Source organism: Balaenoptera borealis (assembly GCF_965194805.1).
Source record: "Balaenoptera borealis genome assembly, chromosome: 6".
Taxonomy (NCBI): domain Eukaryota; kingdom Metazoa; phylum Chordata; class Mammalia; order Artiodactyla; family Balaenopteridae; genus Balaenoptera; species Balaenoptera borealis.
The window spans coordinates 67,513,142-67,531,900 of NC_138863.1; the positions used below are offsets into that span (position 1 = coordinate 67,513,142).

At 34.6% G+C, this 18,759-nt stretch overlaps 1 protein-coding gene across 1 annotated transcript in view; it reads left to right on the forward strand.

The window, feature by feature from the left end:
- The window catches only part of COBLL1 (cordon-bleu WH2 repeat protein like 1), a 150,567-nt gene that overhangs the window by 130,331 nt on the left and 1,477 nt on the right, over positions 1-18,759 (forward strand). The window contains 4 exon segments of the mRNA XM_082395233.1: positions 4,403-4,637; positions 5,664-5,758; positions 9,486-11,155; positions 13,039-13,215. Of these exon segments, the coding sequence (XP_082251359.1) occupies positions 4,403-4,637; positions 5,664-5,758; positions 9,486-11,155; positions 13,039-13,215 (2,177 nt within the window).

Below are 18,759 nucleotides of genomic sequence, written 5' to 3' on the forward strand. Positions count from 1 at the left end.
GGCTCTGAAGGATTTCAGCTTCTCTTCTATTTAGCTTTCTGCTTTTTGGCAAAACTGTTTGAACTTTATTATTTTCAACATATAACTATATAAATATAAAAGAATACATATATATTTTTTCTTTATTGAACTACTCTTTTGTTATCTAGGCCTGGCTTATTTTCTACAGTATTGCTTTTGATTGGGATTTTTATTTTTAAGTGATCGAAATTTTTTTGTTACCAGAAGGCAAAACTTCATAGTTAGGTAATATTTGAATTCTATCATAAATAATTGTACTCAATTTTTCAGTGACTCAGAAAAAGTCCTTATCACCTCAAACCAGTTGTTTAAAATCAGTATACTATCATACAGTCATTAAAGGAATGAAAAATTGTGTGGCCAGTTTGGGAAATACTTTAGCAGGTTTTTTTTTTTTTTTAATAAAAATAAGGATTCATTTTCTATATGACCCAGAAATCCCACTCCTAAGACTTCTCAAGAAAAGTGAAAACGAATGTGCATACAAAAACCTGCATGTGAATTATTATAGAATTTATGTAATTGCCAAAAATGGGAAACAACCCAATGTCCCTAAACTGAGGAATGGATAAACAAAATGTAGTTTGTCCATACGTTGGAATACTACAGCCTAGCCAAAAGAAGGAACAAATATCTAATACATGCAACAACATGGCTAAATCTTAAATACATTGTTAAATGAAGGAAGCTAGACTTAAATGGCTAGATGCTGTATGATTTCATTTATATGACATTCTTGCAAAGGCATAACTATAGGGATAATTGCTGCCAGGGGCTGGGGTTAGAGAGAGGAGTTGATTACCAAGGAGCCTGGGGGATTTTGGAAGCTGATGGAATTGTTCTACATCTTGATTGTGGTGGTGGTCACAGAAAGATAGATAGATAGATGTCAAAACTGGACATTCCAAAATGTATTCCAAAAATGATGACTCTTACTGAAATTATACCTCAGTTTTTAAAAATGAAAGATAAAACAGCTCTGTCAGAAATTACAGCAGTGTCTGACACAGTGAACTTTTTTGAATAAATGAATTTTTTTTAAAAAAGTTCACCAGAATAGATTTAATCTAATACGATTCTGTTTTAGCAAAGAGTAGTATCTGTCAAACAATTCTGCCCTTTTGACCATCTCCAGGAAAAATACACAAGGTGTCCCAAAAGGCTTAGTGAAATTTTAAGCTTTAATAACTTATAAGATGCTACAAACTAAGTTTAATTATTCAAATTTCTTTTACACATATTACATTTTATGAATTTTAAATAATTTTTTAATTTTATTTTTTGTTTCAGTCAATTTTGCAATCTTTAGAGGGACTGAAAAAATTAAGATAAATATATTCAAGTTAAATTAGAAAGCTAAGTAAATGTAAAAGAAACTTCAACAATTACAATTTCAAATGATTTTTTATAATTTTCTAAACATATTTTGGAAGTTGTTATATCTTACAGCTACACTAAAGTTTTGGATACTCTGTTCTTTGAAAGTGAATTTTCTTCCCTTAGAACATGTGAAGCTGAAATATGATAGTTGCGATCTAACATTTGTGAAAATTATTCACTGTTCAGAGCCCCCACTTCGTTTTGTTGCTGTCGCTGTAGTTCTAAAATTTGGCCATAGTATAAGTCTGTTAACACATACAAAACAAACTTGATTTAATATTTTTTAAAGCTTGGAAAAAATCTGTACTAGTCAAACAACAACGAAGTATGAAAGTGCTCTTGGTTAGAATTTTTAAAAAGAATCACAGCCTTTTCTAAGACTTTTAATGACAGGAATGCAGTTCAAATATATATATTTAAGAAAGCCTGTATGATGCTTATAACTACTAAGTTATAAAACCCCAGAAAAATAATTTGAAAAGATTTCTGAAACATGTGACTCATTCTTCATACTTTGAGACCAGTTTCTCAGTGAGGACCTCATACTTAAATTTGAGGACCTCGACTTTTTAAAGAAAAGTGTATCTATATAAAACACATGTGACGGTAAAGAGAGAAGTAGGGAGAAAGATCAATAATTTGCTAAATGTTACCTCAGTTAATATAATTTCCAAAAGAGCTTAATATATACCAAGGAGCCATCTATAAAACATACTTGCATCTAAACCATAATGGCCTTTCATTTTTCCTTGATACACAGTTTTCAAATTATGTAAATACACTCTTACTGTATAGATGTAATATGCTATTGTAAAGGCATAATATTGTACATTGGCATCAAAATAACTATTTCATGTCATGATAAAGCAAGATTTATATATATAACTATATACATATATTTTTATATATAAATTAAAGTCAAATTCTTTTTTTATCAATTAATTAATTTATTTTTGGCTGCGTTGGGTCTTCGTTGCTGCACATGGGCTTTCTTTAGTTGCGTCGAGCGGGGGCTACCCTTCGTTGTGGCGTGTGGGCTTCTCATTGCGGTGGCTTCTCTTGTCATGGAGCACAGGCTCTAGGTACGTGGGCTCAGTAGTTGTGGCATGTGGGCTCGAGTGCAGGCTCAGTAGTTGCAGCACATGGGCTTAGTTGCTCCATGGCATGTGGGATCTGCCCGGACCAGGGCTCAAACCCGTGTCCCCTGCATTGGCAGGTGGATTCTTAACCACTGCGCCACCAGGGAGCCCTTAAAGTCAAATTCTTTAATGTTTTTTCTAAGTAATCTGTTTTTTAATTTACAACAAAAATGTCATTAAAATTCCCTATATTTGTTTATTAAAAAGCACAAATAGCATACTTTTCTGTCTATATGCTTAAAGATACAATTAAAGAAATACATTTTAAGTACTTCACATATTCTTCAAATATGTTAAACTTTTTGTTAAATTTTGTAGATGTGCTGATCACTATAATCCAGTGCTATACTACCCTTTTTACCCCTCTATTGTGGTAAAATTAAACTTTGTTCAGCTGCTATTATGTAAGTGGAAGTGTTGAATTATATTTATTTATTTTTATAAATTTATTATTTATTTATTTATTTTTGGCTGTGTTGGGTCTTCGTTGCTGCACGCAGGCTTTTCTCTAGTTGCAGCGAGTGGGGGCTACTCTTCATTGCGGTGCACAGGCTTCTCATTGCGGCGGCTTCTCTTGTTGCAGAGCTAAGTGCGTGGGCTTCAGTAGTTGTAGCACGTGGGCTCAGTATTTGTGACTCACGGGCTCTAGAGCACAGGCTCAGTAGTTGTGGCACACGGGCTTAGTTGCTCTGCGGCATGTGGGATCTTCCCGGACCAGGGCTCAAACCCGTGTCCTCTGCACTGGCAGGCGGATTCTTAACCACTGCACCACCAGGGAAGCCCTGAATTATATTAAAATAAGCAAAGATCCAGAACCTCATTCTTTGGTTTAAATTTACTTTCACAGCTAGTGTGGACACCAATTGCTTAGGATGTCTCCTCTTTTACCCTGTTGGCCATTTGGTGTTAGTGCTAAGAAATTATAATAAAACAATTTCATTCAATGAAATATTAACCACAGCTATTGAAAAGAGTCATACACACACATATATTGATATGGGACGACCTTTAAGACATAGTTAAGTGGAGGAAAAAATAGTTAGTGTAAAACATCAGGTATATTATGCTTCCATTTATATTAAATAAACCAAGAATAGAGAGAAAGAAGGAAATGTATGTATATCTGCTTAAACGGTATATGCTCATTATACTTTCTGATAATATAGAGGAAAAAAAACTGTTAAGGGAAGTTGCCTCTGAGAATCAAACTGAGTAGGAGTTAAAATTAATTTTCGTTGCATAATACTTATTCTATTTGTATATTAAAAATTATATTAAGCATCTAAGTAAATGGCTTTTCACCTTGGTTGCACACTAGAATCACCTGAAAGAACCTTAAAAAAATTCTTGGTCGCTCCCTTCAGAGATTCTGATTTAACAGATGTGGATTAGAGGGGAGCATCAGTATTTTTAAAAGATGCTCAGATAATTCTCAATCGTAGTTAGTACTGATAATTATTGAGTCAAACTTTATAAGTACACTTGGAGCCAATCTAAAAATCTCGTGTTCTTTTTGTTTACATTTAAAGCCATTGCATCAAGGTAAAAATCATTTAAATTGAAAGATACATTCTTAAATGAAATATATAACTTGCAGCTTATGAGCTTAAATAACCTCTTTTTTCTACCATGAATAAAACCGAGAGAGACAGCATATTATTTTTAGAAATGTGTGTCTGAGATAATCTGATTATATGTTAACATAATTATTCACCATTAGAAAAGTATTTTACTATTAGCTTTGAATCAGAATTTAAAAGAGTCCAACTAAGTATTATTTTAAAAATTCCTTCCCTGCCAGGATTGCATAGGATGAAATGAGGCAACTTAATATTTAGGATTATATCTTCATTTCTTTGTAGCTGGAATAAGCTCTGATTACAGCCTTGAAGAGATAGATGAAAAGGAAGAACTGAGTGAAGTGCCTAAAGATGAGGCTGAAAATACTTCTCTGAAGTCACAAGACATTCCTACTGTATCTACTGATATAATAAATACACTGAAAAATGATCCTGACTCAGCCCTTGGCAGTGATACTGGAGAGTCCTCACAAAACTCCAAAGAAGAAAAACAAGGAACTAGAAACACAGATGGACAGTAAGTAGTCTGTATGCCAGAAGTGGTGGTGGTGGTTTGTTTAATTGATACTAGTCTTCTGAAATGTAGAACTGATATTTTAAACACAAGTATAGTCATTTCTTTAGCTTATACTTTATCCCTTTTACAACCATTTAAAAAAATGTTTATTCATAAAGTATCAATTTACATGTGACTGTTTTTAAATAAGATCAAATCCAACAGTTCTGGTATCCCTGTGGCAGATCAACCATAACGTGTAGTTATTTTGTATGAAGATTAGCATTTTTGTTTGCATTGCGTTTGTTTTGCCTATTACTTATTTGGCCTAAATGAAATATTTAATTTTCAATTTTCACCTAATGCTCCTGAAGAATTTTTACTAACTGCTATATAAAACAATTCTGCATCTTAGAATATGATGTTAAATCACTAATATTACTTTTACAGTCAACTTTATGAAGCAGAGAATGCACCTTCCCCTTGGTCCTAGGAATCGAAAGTTATAGTAAAGTATACTTACATTCTGTTAGAAATGCCACACTATGAATAAAGATGAAATCAAGTAGGCAAAATAAACCATTTTGTCAAAGTTTTATTATAATTTGCATGGGATTGTCTCCAAATTAATCTCTTTTATCACCAAAAAAACCCCCAGTGAAGTCAGTTCACATCCTGACTTGCCACAAGCTGAACTTGCCAGATGCAAGGAAAATGTCTATGAGAGTACATTTCATTTAGTTCCTTTTTCTTTAAAAGATAATAATTGATAATAACAAAAAGACACTGTCTTGGGGAAAGTGTCCATTTTACCAAGCTTCTTACGTCTTTCTTTGTAACAGGGTCACCATATGAAAGCTAATGTTTCACAGCAGCATTTCCTCTCAGTTGTATTCTTTCTTTGCTATTACATTTCTAATATTTGGCAGAAAAAGATGATTATTCCAGTCCATCTGTCTTTGGAAATTATTGCCTGTTTTATCATCATGTATGTGTGTGTGTGTTTCAATAGTATCAATATATAACATGCAATATCATATTTTACAGAGGACCACACATTATGGTATGTAATTCAAGCAACAAAGCGAGGGTAGCTGACAGTGTAAGAAACCTGAGGTCACCGGGCCCAAACCAGGAGAACGGTGAGTTCTATAAACACTAATAGCCAACACTTTCATAGCACTTGCTATGTGCCAAGGACCTTTCTTAAACACTTTATACATATTAACTCATTTAATCTTGTATATTAACTCATTTATGGGTATTATTACTTTAGTCCCATCTTACAGATAATAGAGCCACAAAGACATTATGTAACTCACCTGAGGTCCCACAGTTAGTAAGTGGTGAACCTCAAATTTGAACTCAGGCAGTATGTGTTCAATACGTGTTGATTCCAAAATGTGCTTCTAACTACCATGTGTTCTAATGTTGTTGTTGTTAAATCTTAGAGGTTATCTAACCTAGATCTTGGATCTTAAAGATGTATACTCTGTATACTTAACGATCTACTTCTCTTTTTTCCTTTTACTGACTCCCTAACCCAAGCCTGTTTTATTTCATAGTCAGGTTGCTATACCTAAGGTGAAACTTGTCTGCCTGATTTTTCAGGCCCAAACCATCTAATTATGTAATAGTGCTTACCAGTATTTCCCACTCCCCCCCCCCCCCGCCCAAATCAAGACAATTTATTCTCTTTCTCATGATATATTCACTCAGTTCTATCATTAGGCCTATGCTCATTTTTATCTTTGCCTGGAAAATAATTTTCCACCTATCTTCACTCATTCAACTATTATCCAAATCCTGCCACTTTACTTATTCTGTTACTTGATTACTAGAAGCCATGTAGTTCTCTGTCTCGACTACTCAATTGGATTGGACAGTCTTCGATCATAGAAATTATATCTGATACTTTGTTTGAATTCCTTATAGCAGAATACTGAGATACGGTTAAAATATATATTTAGGATTGAATTTCAGAAAAATGATACTATACAAATAGGAGATGCAAGGAATACACAATGGTATTTTAAGGGGGTATGAAGGAAGTGCTTATTCTCATAGTCCAATCTATTATGTTAATATATAAAACTAGGTTAAGATTCATAGAAAACATAGGGATATATATATATATATATATATATATATATATATATATATATATATATAAAACATGGATTATCCCAATGTCACAAACAAGATGGACAGATGGATAGATATGTCATTTTATATATGTGGTATGTGTTGGTTAATTTGAATATGTATGTCTCTGACTCATTTTCCTCATGGTCAGTACCATCCTGAGCTACAAGTGTACAACTTATATACTTGTATATAATTTCCCCCTTTTTTCTTCTTGACTCAGTTTTTTACAACATACGCTATGACAGCAATAGCATTTCTATTGAGAAGTCATGATTTAAAAGCTGTTTACTTCTTTTAAAAATCATAGTCAAATTAAATCATTTTTGCTAAGATTTTGGCATCATATTAGTGCTAGGGTCACAAGTACATTTCCATAATACATTTATTTTGATTTGCACTTGATTTACAATGACCATTGTCAACTCTAGGTGATTTTTAAAATAATTTGTTATCCTTAAACTAGTTTTATTCTCCTTTTCTCCTTTTTTTTTTTTTTTTTTTTTTAAACCTACCCTGTATACTTTCATCAGGTTGTTGATGTTGGTGTCAGTGTTGAGTAGGGGGAAGTACAGTATAGTACAAAATATACCTTCTCCCTCAACTGGCCATTCTTGAAAAATGGCCTGTCCATTCATTGACATTTCATTGGCATTATCATCAATATGTTGGAGGATGGACTGGCTAATGAATTCAGGAGTGATTCTAGGTTTCTAGGCCTGACAATCACTGAAAATTTTGAAATTGTGAAATTTTGATGAGAAATTCAGTTAGATAATGGTGAAGTAGGTGTAACCCACAGAAAATGTGAAAAATAGAAACTTAGAGTTCTAAAACCAGTAAATTAGGGTTTGTTAGAGGAGATTTAAGTTAAAATATATTTTTTATGTTGATTTACCTTCTTTTGGAAAATGTTTCCATTCTGCAACTGGAATATACCTATATTCAGTGGAAAATGAAAAATTAGCAAGAGAAAAGGAAATATATTTAGGCTCATTTTCTGGTGCCAGGACCATTTCTTAAATTCTTTTGTGCTCATATCAGCATTGGGAGTACCACTTTTCATATAGATATTAAAAACACTTAAGAACCAAGTAAATAAGAACATAGGCAGAGATGTGCCTCTTCTGTGGTTCCTAATCACGTGTCCTTAATTTTATAAGTCACAAAAGTTACTAATTATTAGTCACTAAGAAAAGAAATCACTTGAATAGACAATATGTATTCGAATAACCAGTTGCATTTTATGTGGGAAGAATAAAAATTAATTCCATTTTTAAATTATATATGTAATTTAGGAACCTTGCAACATAATAGAAAATATAAACACCATGATCAAGTAATTGTGCAGTTAGGCAGGGTTTAAAAATATAAAGATTTAAAAAAAAATTGTATCCAAATTTACCTGGCAACATGATTTTTTTTTTTTGCATGCATATCTTTCTTTTTTCTTTTCTCTTTTCTCTTTTTCTGTTTTCACAGAGGACCCATTTTAAATAGCTCATGATATATTTTAGGCAGTGAACTTTATCTTACAGATGAAAGTGAGTGATTATAAAACTATAGAGAAATACTTGACATCCTTTCACAATTTGACTTCCAAGGCTCACATTTCACTTGTGCTGTGCAAACAATCATATCTGAAAGGAGAGGCCACTGAGGATTTTGAAGATGAGGGCTAGCTGGTTATTCAGAAGAAATGACTCTTCCTGGCATTTGACTAGAGGAGCACAGTATATAAATCACTTGGCTTAGTACAAGACACATGGTAGACATTCATAAGCCTGTGTTTCCTTCCAGATGCCTCATTCCAACTCTTTGTCATCATGTTGTTGGCTGGCAACTGTTGCTTTGTTAACCTAGACACTGGAAAATGATTTTTGCTTTCAGGAGGTCTGAATTAAAATTAAGAGGAAAGGTAGTGCTGGGGAGAGGGAAGTTGTTTTCTCTACCTGGATCCAGACATGAGAAAAATAGTTATTTTTTCTCACAGAGAAAAATCAAAACCCACATGATTGTTTTTATGTAGTTGAAATCACCCATATTGTGACTGAAAACAAAGTCCTCTAAAAGTATTTAGCAAGGACACCTAATTAATAAGACAATCAACTTAGGTTCTGTTTTTATTTCAACTCTTAAAGGTAAGGTTTTGTTGTCTTCCTTAATTAAAACTGATAGCATTTGCTGGGATTGTTTCCCTTTTAATGTTAGGTATGAAATATAAATATACTAGGGATTATAGAAAAGACAGAATCAAAATGGAAAAAAATAGAAGAATAAAAACATTTTTAAAATTTGTCAATGTCTTTTGTCATTCTTAACAATGACTGAAATATGGTCTTTATTTAAAAGAAAAATCATAGCTGTCTTCTATGAGTACTTGTTTTGGGCAATACACTATCCTAATAAGCATGTTACATAAATGATATATATAATACATGTTTTTGTTTACATCTGAGCAAACTGAGGCTCAAAGAGGGTAAGTAATATGATGTGGCCATACAGGTTGTAATTAGTCAAGCTGGATTCCAGATTCAGGTCTCTATGATATCAAAGCCCAAGCTGTTTTCTCTGTATGCCACTACCTGTATAATTTTTGTATAATTGGTAGCTGAAAATTATCTATAGAATTCAAATCAACCTGTTTCAGTTTGGGGGAGGCAGGCATTGAAAACTTGAGGTTTTCTATTTTTATCATATACTTTATGATATTTTTTCTCTCAGTAGATCAAAATGAAATAATTGTCATTCCAACAAACACAGAAGACAGTATGAAAAATGGAATGAGGAGAACAGAAATCAATGTAGCAGGTGTTGCCAAAAGTAACAGTGTGGACATGGAAGTTGACAGACTATCAAACTATCAGGCATATAAAACGGATACTGCTAGAAGTTACAAGGAAAATCATCTTGCTGCTTCATCAGCACCAGATCAAAAACTGATTCAACCTAGTGCAGAAAAGACAAAAATGCAAGATGCAGCAATTCAGACAATCCCTTCCTGTGACAGTTTTGATGGGAATCACCAAGATCATAATTTGTCTGATGTCAAAGTTGATGAAAGTGTGCAAACTTCAAGTAACAACAAATCAACTCAACACTCATCTTTAAGCCCACAAGATTCTTTAGATACCTCAAGAGAATTTGGGAGTCAGGCCGCCCTAATTATATATACAGAAGAGCAACTCACCATAAAAGATCCAATTTGTGCACATGGTAATGATGATCTTTTGCCTCCTGTAGATGGGACTGATAAAAATTCAACAGCTTCTTATATAAAGAATTATCCATTTTACAGACAACACTATAATCCCAAGCCAAAACCTTCAAATGAAATTACAAGAGAGTACATACCCAAAATTGGGATGACTACTTACAAAATAGTGCCTCCCAGATCCCTAGAAATATTGAAAGATTGGGAATCGGAAACCATAGGGTATAAAAATGATCAGGAGATACGTACTTTAGGAGAAAAGGACACTCATGAGAATGTGAAAGTAACTGCAATCCAAACAGAAGATCCTGTTATTTCTGAAAGCCCGAAGGAGCCAGAAGCAGACCTGAAACCAAAGCCTACCCTGAGAACAGAGCATCAGGCGCAAAGTGAGGAGAGCTTTACCCACAGCACAATGTCAAATCCTCTGAAACCTACTCCCAAAATGACGAGAGACACTGGCACAGCTCCTTTTGTGCCAAATTTGGAAGATATAAACAGTATTTTGGAGTCAAAACTTAAATCTCGGGTTTCAAATCCCCACTCCAAACCAAGTTCTTTTTTCTTGCAGATGCAAAAAAGAGTTTCAGGTCATTATGTGACATCTGCAGCTGCCAAGAGTGTTCAAGCTGCCCCTAATCCTACTCCAAAGGAACTAATAAAGAAAGAGGTGGAAAGGGATACAATACCTCCTCCAGAGCCAGCTCTTTCTCCCTTAAGTAAAACAACTCACTCTCCTCCACAGCCACACATTCAAAACACTGATGATGACAGCAATCAGAAGCCTACTGAAACCTCTCCCGTGCCCGTAGCTTCTCCCCCTCCCGCAGGCTCTCCCCCTCCCGCAGCCTCTCCCCCTCCCGCAGCCTCTCCCCCTCCCGCAGCCTCTCCCCCTCCCGCAGCCCCCAAACCTGTTCCTCTTCCCAAGAGTCAGTTAGCAACACTTAACCTGAAGACTCTGAAAACTTTTGGTGCCCCTCGACCATACTCCAGCTCTGCTCCTTCACCGTTTGCCCTCGCTGTGGTGAAACGGTCACAGTCTTTCAGCAAAGGTTGTACAGGGTCATGCAGTGAGGAGGTCGGAGGTGCATCCGCCCGAGCTCCAACTGACACAGAGGGAGGGAAGATTCCTTCCGTAAATACGTTTGTGGACATCCCACAACCAGGTGTGAAAGACAAGGTAAATGTAACCTTTTTAAAAGTAAGGGATTCTTATACAACAAGGTTTAAATGGGGTTAACAAAGCATGTCGGTTTGTTTGTGTGTTACTTAACTCTGAATTCATAATCTACTATAAAGCTACTGTAGGAAGAAAAGAGTAGTAATACACAGAATCTGATTATTTATTCTCAGAGTTATTCATATAACTTGATCAGATATTACTATAAGCTCATCATTATATAATTGTATCATTAGCAAATATTTAAATTTAAAGCTTCTTTGCTCCTACATTTGTATAGTGTACTAGTTTATAGTTCTGACTCCCTAGTTTTCTGTGTTTTGCTTATCTCAGTTTGTTTATAACTTTTCTGGATGTTCTGGTTGACTTTATTTTCTTTTCCAATTCTCCATAATGGCAAAATAGTTTTAATTACATAAAAACATAAGCAGTATCAAAGACTAGATAAAATAACCAAACATCTCTCAGCTCTGTATTTTCTATCATATACACTCAACCTGAGCTTACCAAACATTGTTATATATAATTTAAATTAAAACCAGAGTTTAAATAGGTAATTTTCTTAGTTTCCCATTTTGTTAATTCAGTGTCAACTTTCCAGTCATATGTATGTTGAGCAAAATATCACTTAACCACCATCTAAACTTAATGGTGTACAAAAAAGGGATTTGTTGACTTCATGTTTGATTAACTAATGATATAATTTGCTAGATTCAAGTAGTATAGTCAGGAAGAAATTCACAGTATGAATTATGATAATCCCCATGCAATTTTTAAAAAATACATTGTGTACTTTTACTCTGATAGTGTTTAAAGAATACTTTCATATTTGTATGACAGTTCCAGAAGCATTTTATACTATTTTTTCAAACACTCCCAGAGTAACAGAACATTAACCATATTGCCAAGTAAAGACTTTTCCATAATTTTAAAGCAATATTTACCTTGAAAAATATTTCTTCATATGTTTTCACATTTATGTTTATTACTTTGATATCATATCAGGAAGAGATACATGATGCAGAGATTAATTCTTTACTTGGGAATAAAGCCTGAGTTTTTTTCTTAGAATGGAATACCATTTCTAAACAACAGAAGCTTGATTTAGATAATACAGTTTTTGAGCCATTGCCTGAGTTCTGTTTAGCTCATCTTTTATAAAGATACTCATCTGGCAGTTCGAAAAAGACATTTTTAAGATTGTTTGAATACAGTTGCCAGTTAAATCAGTTACTAAATATTCCTTCCTAAGAAGTTTAATTAAATTTTTGATTCTTAAATTTGGAAATTTCTAATATTTATTTTTAGTCTCATGAGAAAAATAAAGAAAACATGGCCATCAGTTAGCCCCTGTGACTTCCAGAAACACAAAATAAGCTGTTAAATAGTCACGAATATTCCTTTATTAGAAGATACATTAGGTTCAACAAGTATGAAATTACCAATATTTGTCCATTTGTACCATCAAAAATAATTTCACAACACTAATATATTGGAACTGCGAAAATGGTTTTTTGGGTTTTTTTTTTTGTCTCTGAAATTTTTATTATTACTTTGGCTCTTCTAGCCAACTCCACTGGAGAAATCGGCATTATTTTATTTACTCAAGGACAGTAAAATTACCACTGCATTTGTGAAACAAAAAGAGGTATCACTTTCCTTCCTTAGCCTCCTGAGTTCAAGATGAGGGAAAGTAATGCCCTCATCTTCCAGCTGAGCTCTGGCAGCAGAGATAACTCAGTGGATGAGGAAAGAGAGCTGAGTCTGAAACACCAGTGAGGCAAATGGTGGTTCTTAAAGAGCTGTTGATGATGAAAATGTTTTGCATAATGGCCCATTCTTCACCTGGTATTCATATAAATATTTCACATTTATTTTTATAGGAAAATAACTCGGCACATAATGAACAGAATCCCCAAACACCATCTCTGACTGACGGCCCATCATTCACCCTTAAGAGACAAAGTTCTTCAACATTCCAAAGCTCTGACCCAGAACAGATCCGACAGAGTTTGCTGACTGCAATTCGTTCTGGAGAGGCTGCTGCCAAGTTGAAAAGGGTAAGTTTTCTTTATCAGATGGGTGACAGTGGGTTTATTTTCAACATTGTCAAACTCATACTTAGGGGAAATTGTTTTCTGGCTTTTAAGTCTGAATAGGGAAGATGCCAGAAGTTACTCTTTTATGTCAGGGGTCATTTTTGAAGTATAAGCTGAGAGAGTACTTAAAAATATGTCAGGTCTGTTTTCCAAAACATGGGCCAGGTGCAGAACACGAGTTTTGCTCATTATTATATATCTATATATAGAAAGTGCCTTGGACTCTTATTTTAAAAAATTGTGTTAGCACAGCAAGAAAGAGTCTTTTGGAAAGAAAGTCCCTCCTTTATTCCAGAAAAGCTGCACTATTGTGGGAGCCTGCAAGTTTTCAGTCATCGCTCCTACAGTAATCAGTTACTACCATACGTGAGATTGGGTGGTTGGGTGGGGGGAGGAGTTTTATAGGCTAAACCAAAATAATGTAGGGAAAATCTAGAGAATTTAGATGAGACCTAATGCAGAAATTCCAATCTTAATAATGCCCTGCCAGAGTCTAGCTTCTCCTGGATGTAGGAGATGTGTAGGAGAGCAAGGAGGTGTGCCCCTTTCTTGGGCAAACACCAAAAAGCGTCACAGGGAATTATGTGCAGATGAGTTTCCTCCCTTTGTCGCCTTCATCCTCTGAAAGAGGATGTGGTGCAGCCTTGAGCCTGGCATCCTCACTTGGACCTCCCAGAGGCTGTAGTTTCCCTAAATGTCTTTCTTGTTCTTCCCTTAGTCATCTTGGTTGCAAGTTCCTCAACACCCAAGACAAGACAAGTACTCATTATTTCACTGACTCCCTAGGCATTTCATTTTGTGAATTCCTTCTCTAATCATTTTAGAAGCTATTTAGAGAAGAGTAAGAGACTTGTTGAGCAAAACACTGAACTCAACAAAAACGAAATCTGCCAAGGAACAGGAATGCTGCAAAGATAGAAAAAGGGGGAGGCATCCTCGCCTGTCTACACAGCCAGCCTTGCCTGTGTCAGCCAGCTTCCTGGATGGGTTTCAGTGGAGCCCTGAGTGATGGCCGTTCCCACAGAGGACTTGGCGCTCCCATCTGGGCACACATGGTGACAAGGCAAAATATTGTGTGCTGTCAGGAGTGGAGGAAACATGAAGGAATAATTCAGGGGAGTAGGTTTGAATTTTGTAGATTATTTGTAGAGTTTAAATTAAGGTGCCAGGCAGCAAAAAACCAAAAAAAACCAAAAGGAATATTGAAATTGGTATTTCACAGGTCATGACATCTATATTTTGTGTGTGTGGGGGGGAAATATGTCCCTGTAAATAAACTGTACATTCTCATTTATGAAAATAATTCTATTTCTAATTCTGTTTCTAATCTTGTAAATTAAGGATGAGTTTCAAAGTTCTCAATTCAATAAATTTGATAAATATTTTTTTAAAGCAGAAAAATACCAAACATTGTACTAGATACTGGAGATACAAAATTGAATAAAATGAAGCCTCTGCCTTCTGGGTGTTCATAGCCTGGGAATGAGAAACAGTGGTACCTCAAGCTCATGGGAAAACAGAAAATAACCGCAGTGCCTTTGTACTAAGTCAGTGGATATATTAATCAGTTTCAGTAAACTAATTGCAGAAAACAGTGCATTAAGTTGGAAATGCCTTTTAGGCCAACAGAATTTTACAGGCAAGCAGCTGTATACTTGGTGTCTTATGGGCTCCGATTTGGCAGTCTCTTCACGTATAAAATTCTCATTGCTTCCAGAATGAGCTGGATGTGAATCAACACAGAAAGCAGGCCCTAAATGATGATCCTATAATTGTATCCTGTTTATAACTCATTACTTTAGGTTCTATTGAGTCTAAATTTCCTCTCTTTCAGTAGGAGGTTATTGATAGCTCTGACTCCTTATAGTGTCAGCTCCTAAACTCTGTTTAATGAAAATTCCTTACATAATCCTTTTTCTTCCCTCTGAAGAAAGACACAGGGTCTAGTAGAGTTCACGATATCTACAATCCAAGATCAGCACCTTCACTTCTACTTATATATGCTAAAAATGTGTTTTTATATACCAAGACTCAGAAGAACATTGTTTGTAATAGCTCCAAATACATATAACCTTAATATCCAAAAATGGTAGGCTAGTGGTATATTCAAAGCATGGACTATCAAATGGCAATAAACTGGATAAAATACACACAACAGAACAATGTAGATAGAGACATAAAAAGATATGTAAAGTTGACAGCATGCAAAACTAAATTATATTATTCAGTGATGCATGCATAGGTGGCAATTATTTTTAAAAGTGAGGAAGTAATTACAAAAATCACAATAGGGTTACTTCCAGAGGGGAAGAAAAAGTGCTGTTGGGGGCGTATTAGAGCAAGACGGGCACACAACTTAAGAGGGAACTAAAAAAATTAGTAATCAAGATAAATATTATCTTAATGCAATATTTTAAAATGTACAAATGAATGCAAAAATCCATGATAAAGTCAAAATTTTAAATAAAGACCAGTGGGGAGCTGGAGTAGGGAGTATTCTCTTGACCTGGGTGGTGGGTTACATATATGTCTGTGTTTGTCTTCATTGGGCTGTTCAGTGCACTTCTCCGTACATGTATTATATTTCAAAAAATTGCAGAAGGTGGTAAAAATGGACACAAGAAGGCTCTAATTTCTTGTGATCTTTGCTTAAGTCCCATATTTCTGTCCTGTTCTGAACATTTCTTCTGGTTTGTTTTACATTCTAACATTTCTTTTATAGAACAACAGTTACAGTGCCAAATAAAATCTCCAGTGATTTTGACAGTGGGTTTAGATTGTTCATCAGAAAGTTGGCTCCGTGTTTGCCTGTATTTTGGCACCCAAATGTTCACTTCTACTCCAGGTACCAACCTGCCTTATGGCTCTTGTTCATACTTGAGCAATTAACCTTCATTAAATAGTTGGTTCACATTAGAACAATTATCTAGTTGATTGCTCTAGTGTAAATGTAGCCGTGAATTTTCATGTTTCTTAAGGCTTTTTTCCCATACCTTACCCCCAAGTCAACCCACATATAGTCAAAGCGATTTGTCTTGTCTTCATATAAAGCATTAATAAATCTAGCACAGTATTTTATAAAACGTGTTTGATGTTAAGATGTATGTATGACAGCAAATTGTTTTCAGAGAATAAGAGATTAAGTCATCTATTACCATTGACTTGTGTTGACACAAGAACTTCTTTGGCTGCTTTTGGTTCTTGTTGGTGCTTGACTTACTAAGGTTATTACAGTATTATAAGGAGAATATAGGTTTGTAAAAATAAAAGTCTGAAAATAAACTGATGAATGATATTTAGTGCTTGGTATTAAGAGTTTCCTCAGAAAATAAAACTTATTGTTAGCTAGATAGAAATCTGGAGGGAAGAGAAAAACTGGATAAGTCACCCAGGATCTTCCTGGCTTATTTTGTTTAATTAGTGTGCTTTTTATTCATATTTCCTTGTTTTGAATTTGAACAGTCCAAGTGTTTCAGGTTGGCAGCTCTTTCCATGTATTTTAAAAGTAAAAATAAATGATGGTTTCAGAGTAAGAAAGCTATGTGAATATTCCTGAAAATTTCTTGAACTTCAAGGGTAGACAACTCGTCAACTAGTAGATGCTTACATCAGTAAATTCTTAAAGTTACTTTTTAAAGATATCTTTATTACTAGTGCCCTGTGGTTACTGTTCAAAAAATTCAAGCAATACTTTTTTACTTCATAAATGTTTGTAAAAAGTTACCATATTTCATCTAAGAAATAGTCATTGAGTTACACTGACCAGGCACTAAAATAACTATGAGTATGAAGTAGGTATGAAGGTGGCATTAAAATAGACAAGGTCTCTGACCTCAAAAAATTCATAGAATAGTATTCTAATGGTATCTTCTCATGTTTGAAGTTTAAGTAAACAAATTTTTAAATAACAAAATACCATTTCCCCCCAGAGTAACTGCTCTGGATAGAGTACAGTGTAACCTTTCAGACCACTTTCGTAGTATATAAACATTTATTTTTTTCTAACAAAAATGGAATCCTCTGTAAAACACTATTAAATATATCTCTCTCTCTTGAAGCTTTCCCTTTTATTACATACATATCTATGCTATTCTTTTAAGACTATGTAGTATTTGGAATTCCCTGGTGGTCCAGTGGTTAGGACTCTGAGCTCTCATTGCCAAGGGCCCTTGTTCAATCCCTGGTCAGGGAACTAAGATCCCACAAGTTGCATGGCACGGCCAAAAAAAACCAAAAAAAGACAACATAGTATTTGACTGTATGAATGAACCATAGCTTATTTGCTCATTACTGGTAGACATTTAACTGGATTCTAGTTTTTCACTCTATAAATGATGTTACAATTAACATCTTTTACTTGTAGACATTTAGAACCATCAGTATGTTTTTTAAATGCTTAAACCAAATTTTCTCTCTTTTACTTTACAAAGAATATGAGAACTGCAACTTTGGGAAGAATTACAAAAATAACCCCTCACACACAGACTTTTCAGACCAAGATTACATAACAAAAAGCCATTACCTGTCTGTTTGTTGGCTGTACTTGGAAAGTAGTCCCACATGAGTACTGAATAGGGTGCAGATAAGTAAGTGTTCCTTCCCTTGGTGGCAACTTTTCTGCTTAGCTATTTTATTTCAGGTGGATGGTGTCAACCACTCTACTCCATCCTGGGTTCATAAGACAGTCAAGAAAATTGATTAGTTTAGATGATCTATCTTTGTTTAGTAAAAGGCAAGAAATGAAGCACCAGGAAACCAAAGCCAACCTAAATTTGCCAACTTCATTTTCCTTTTCACTAACTTACTCTGTTGCTAGGCAGAATCTGTGGCCTTTTGTACTTCAGTTCTCTTCTTATGAAAAGAGGATAATGTTTGGTTATAAAGCTGAACTGGTCAAATGACAATCAAGAGATGAACCATTTTTCTTAAAATACTGTCATATTTTATATGTAATATTTCAAAATATTATACCTACTTACTATTCAGTATCCAGATAACTTTCTTCTACATTCCTGTAAGTAATGTTGGAATTTCAAGCTATTTAGGAAATTTGGTTTTAGTGTTTTTTATTCACTTACAGTTTGTAAATAGGAAACTTTGCCATAGAATTTTGGAACTTAGGAGTTTATTCCCTAGTAAATAAACTCCTTTTCATTCTGCATTTGTTTTGGCAAAACAGTCATAGGTTTGACTTTTTTAGCCCTTCAAATGAAGGCATTTTAAAAACCAAAGCTAGTTTTTCTTATAAATGAGGGGTACCTGGGAGAGTAACTTCAAGTTAATATATATCATCAATATGAAAATTATAGAATTCATTGCTTTGTGGAATTTGCTTTATTTTTCTACATTCTCCAAGGTACTTTGGGGGAGCCAGAATTAATCTAGCTAAAAATGCGCTTTAACAGCTTGGCCTGCAGTCCGCTTGTGCTCTTGTCCTTTGAGTTGATTTGGTAGTTTTGTAAAGACTAAGGTGTGTTAATGGATTATTTAACTTGTTTGCTGTGG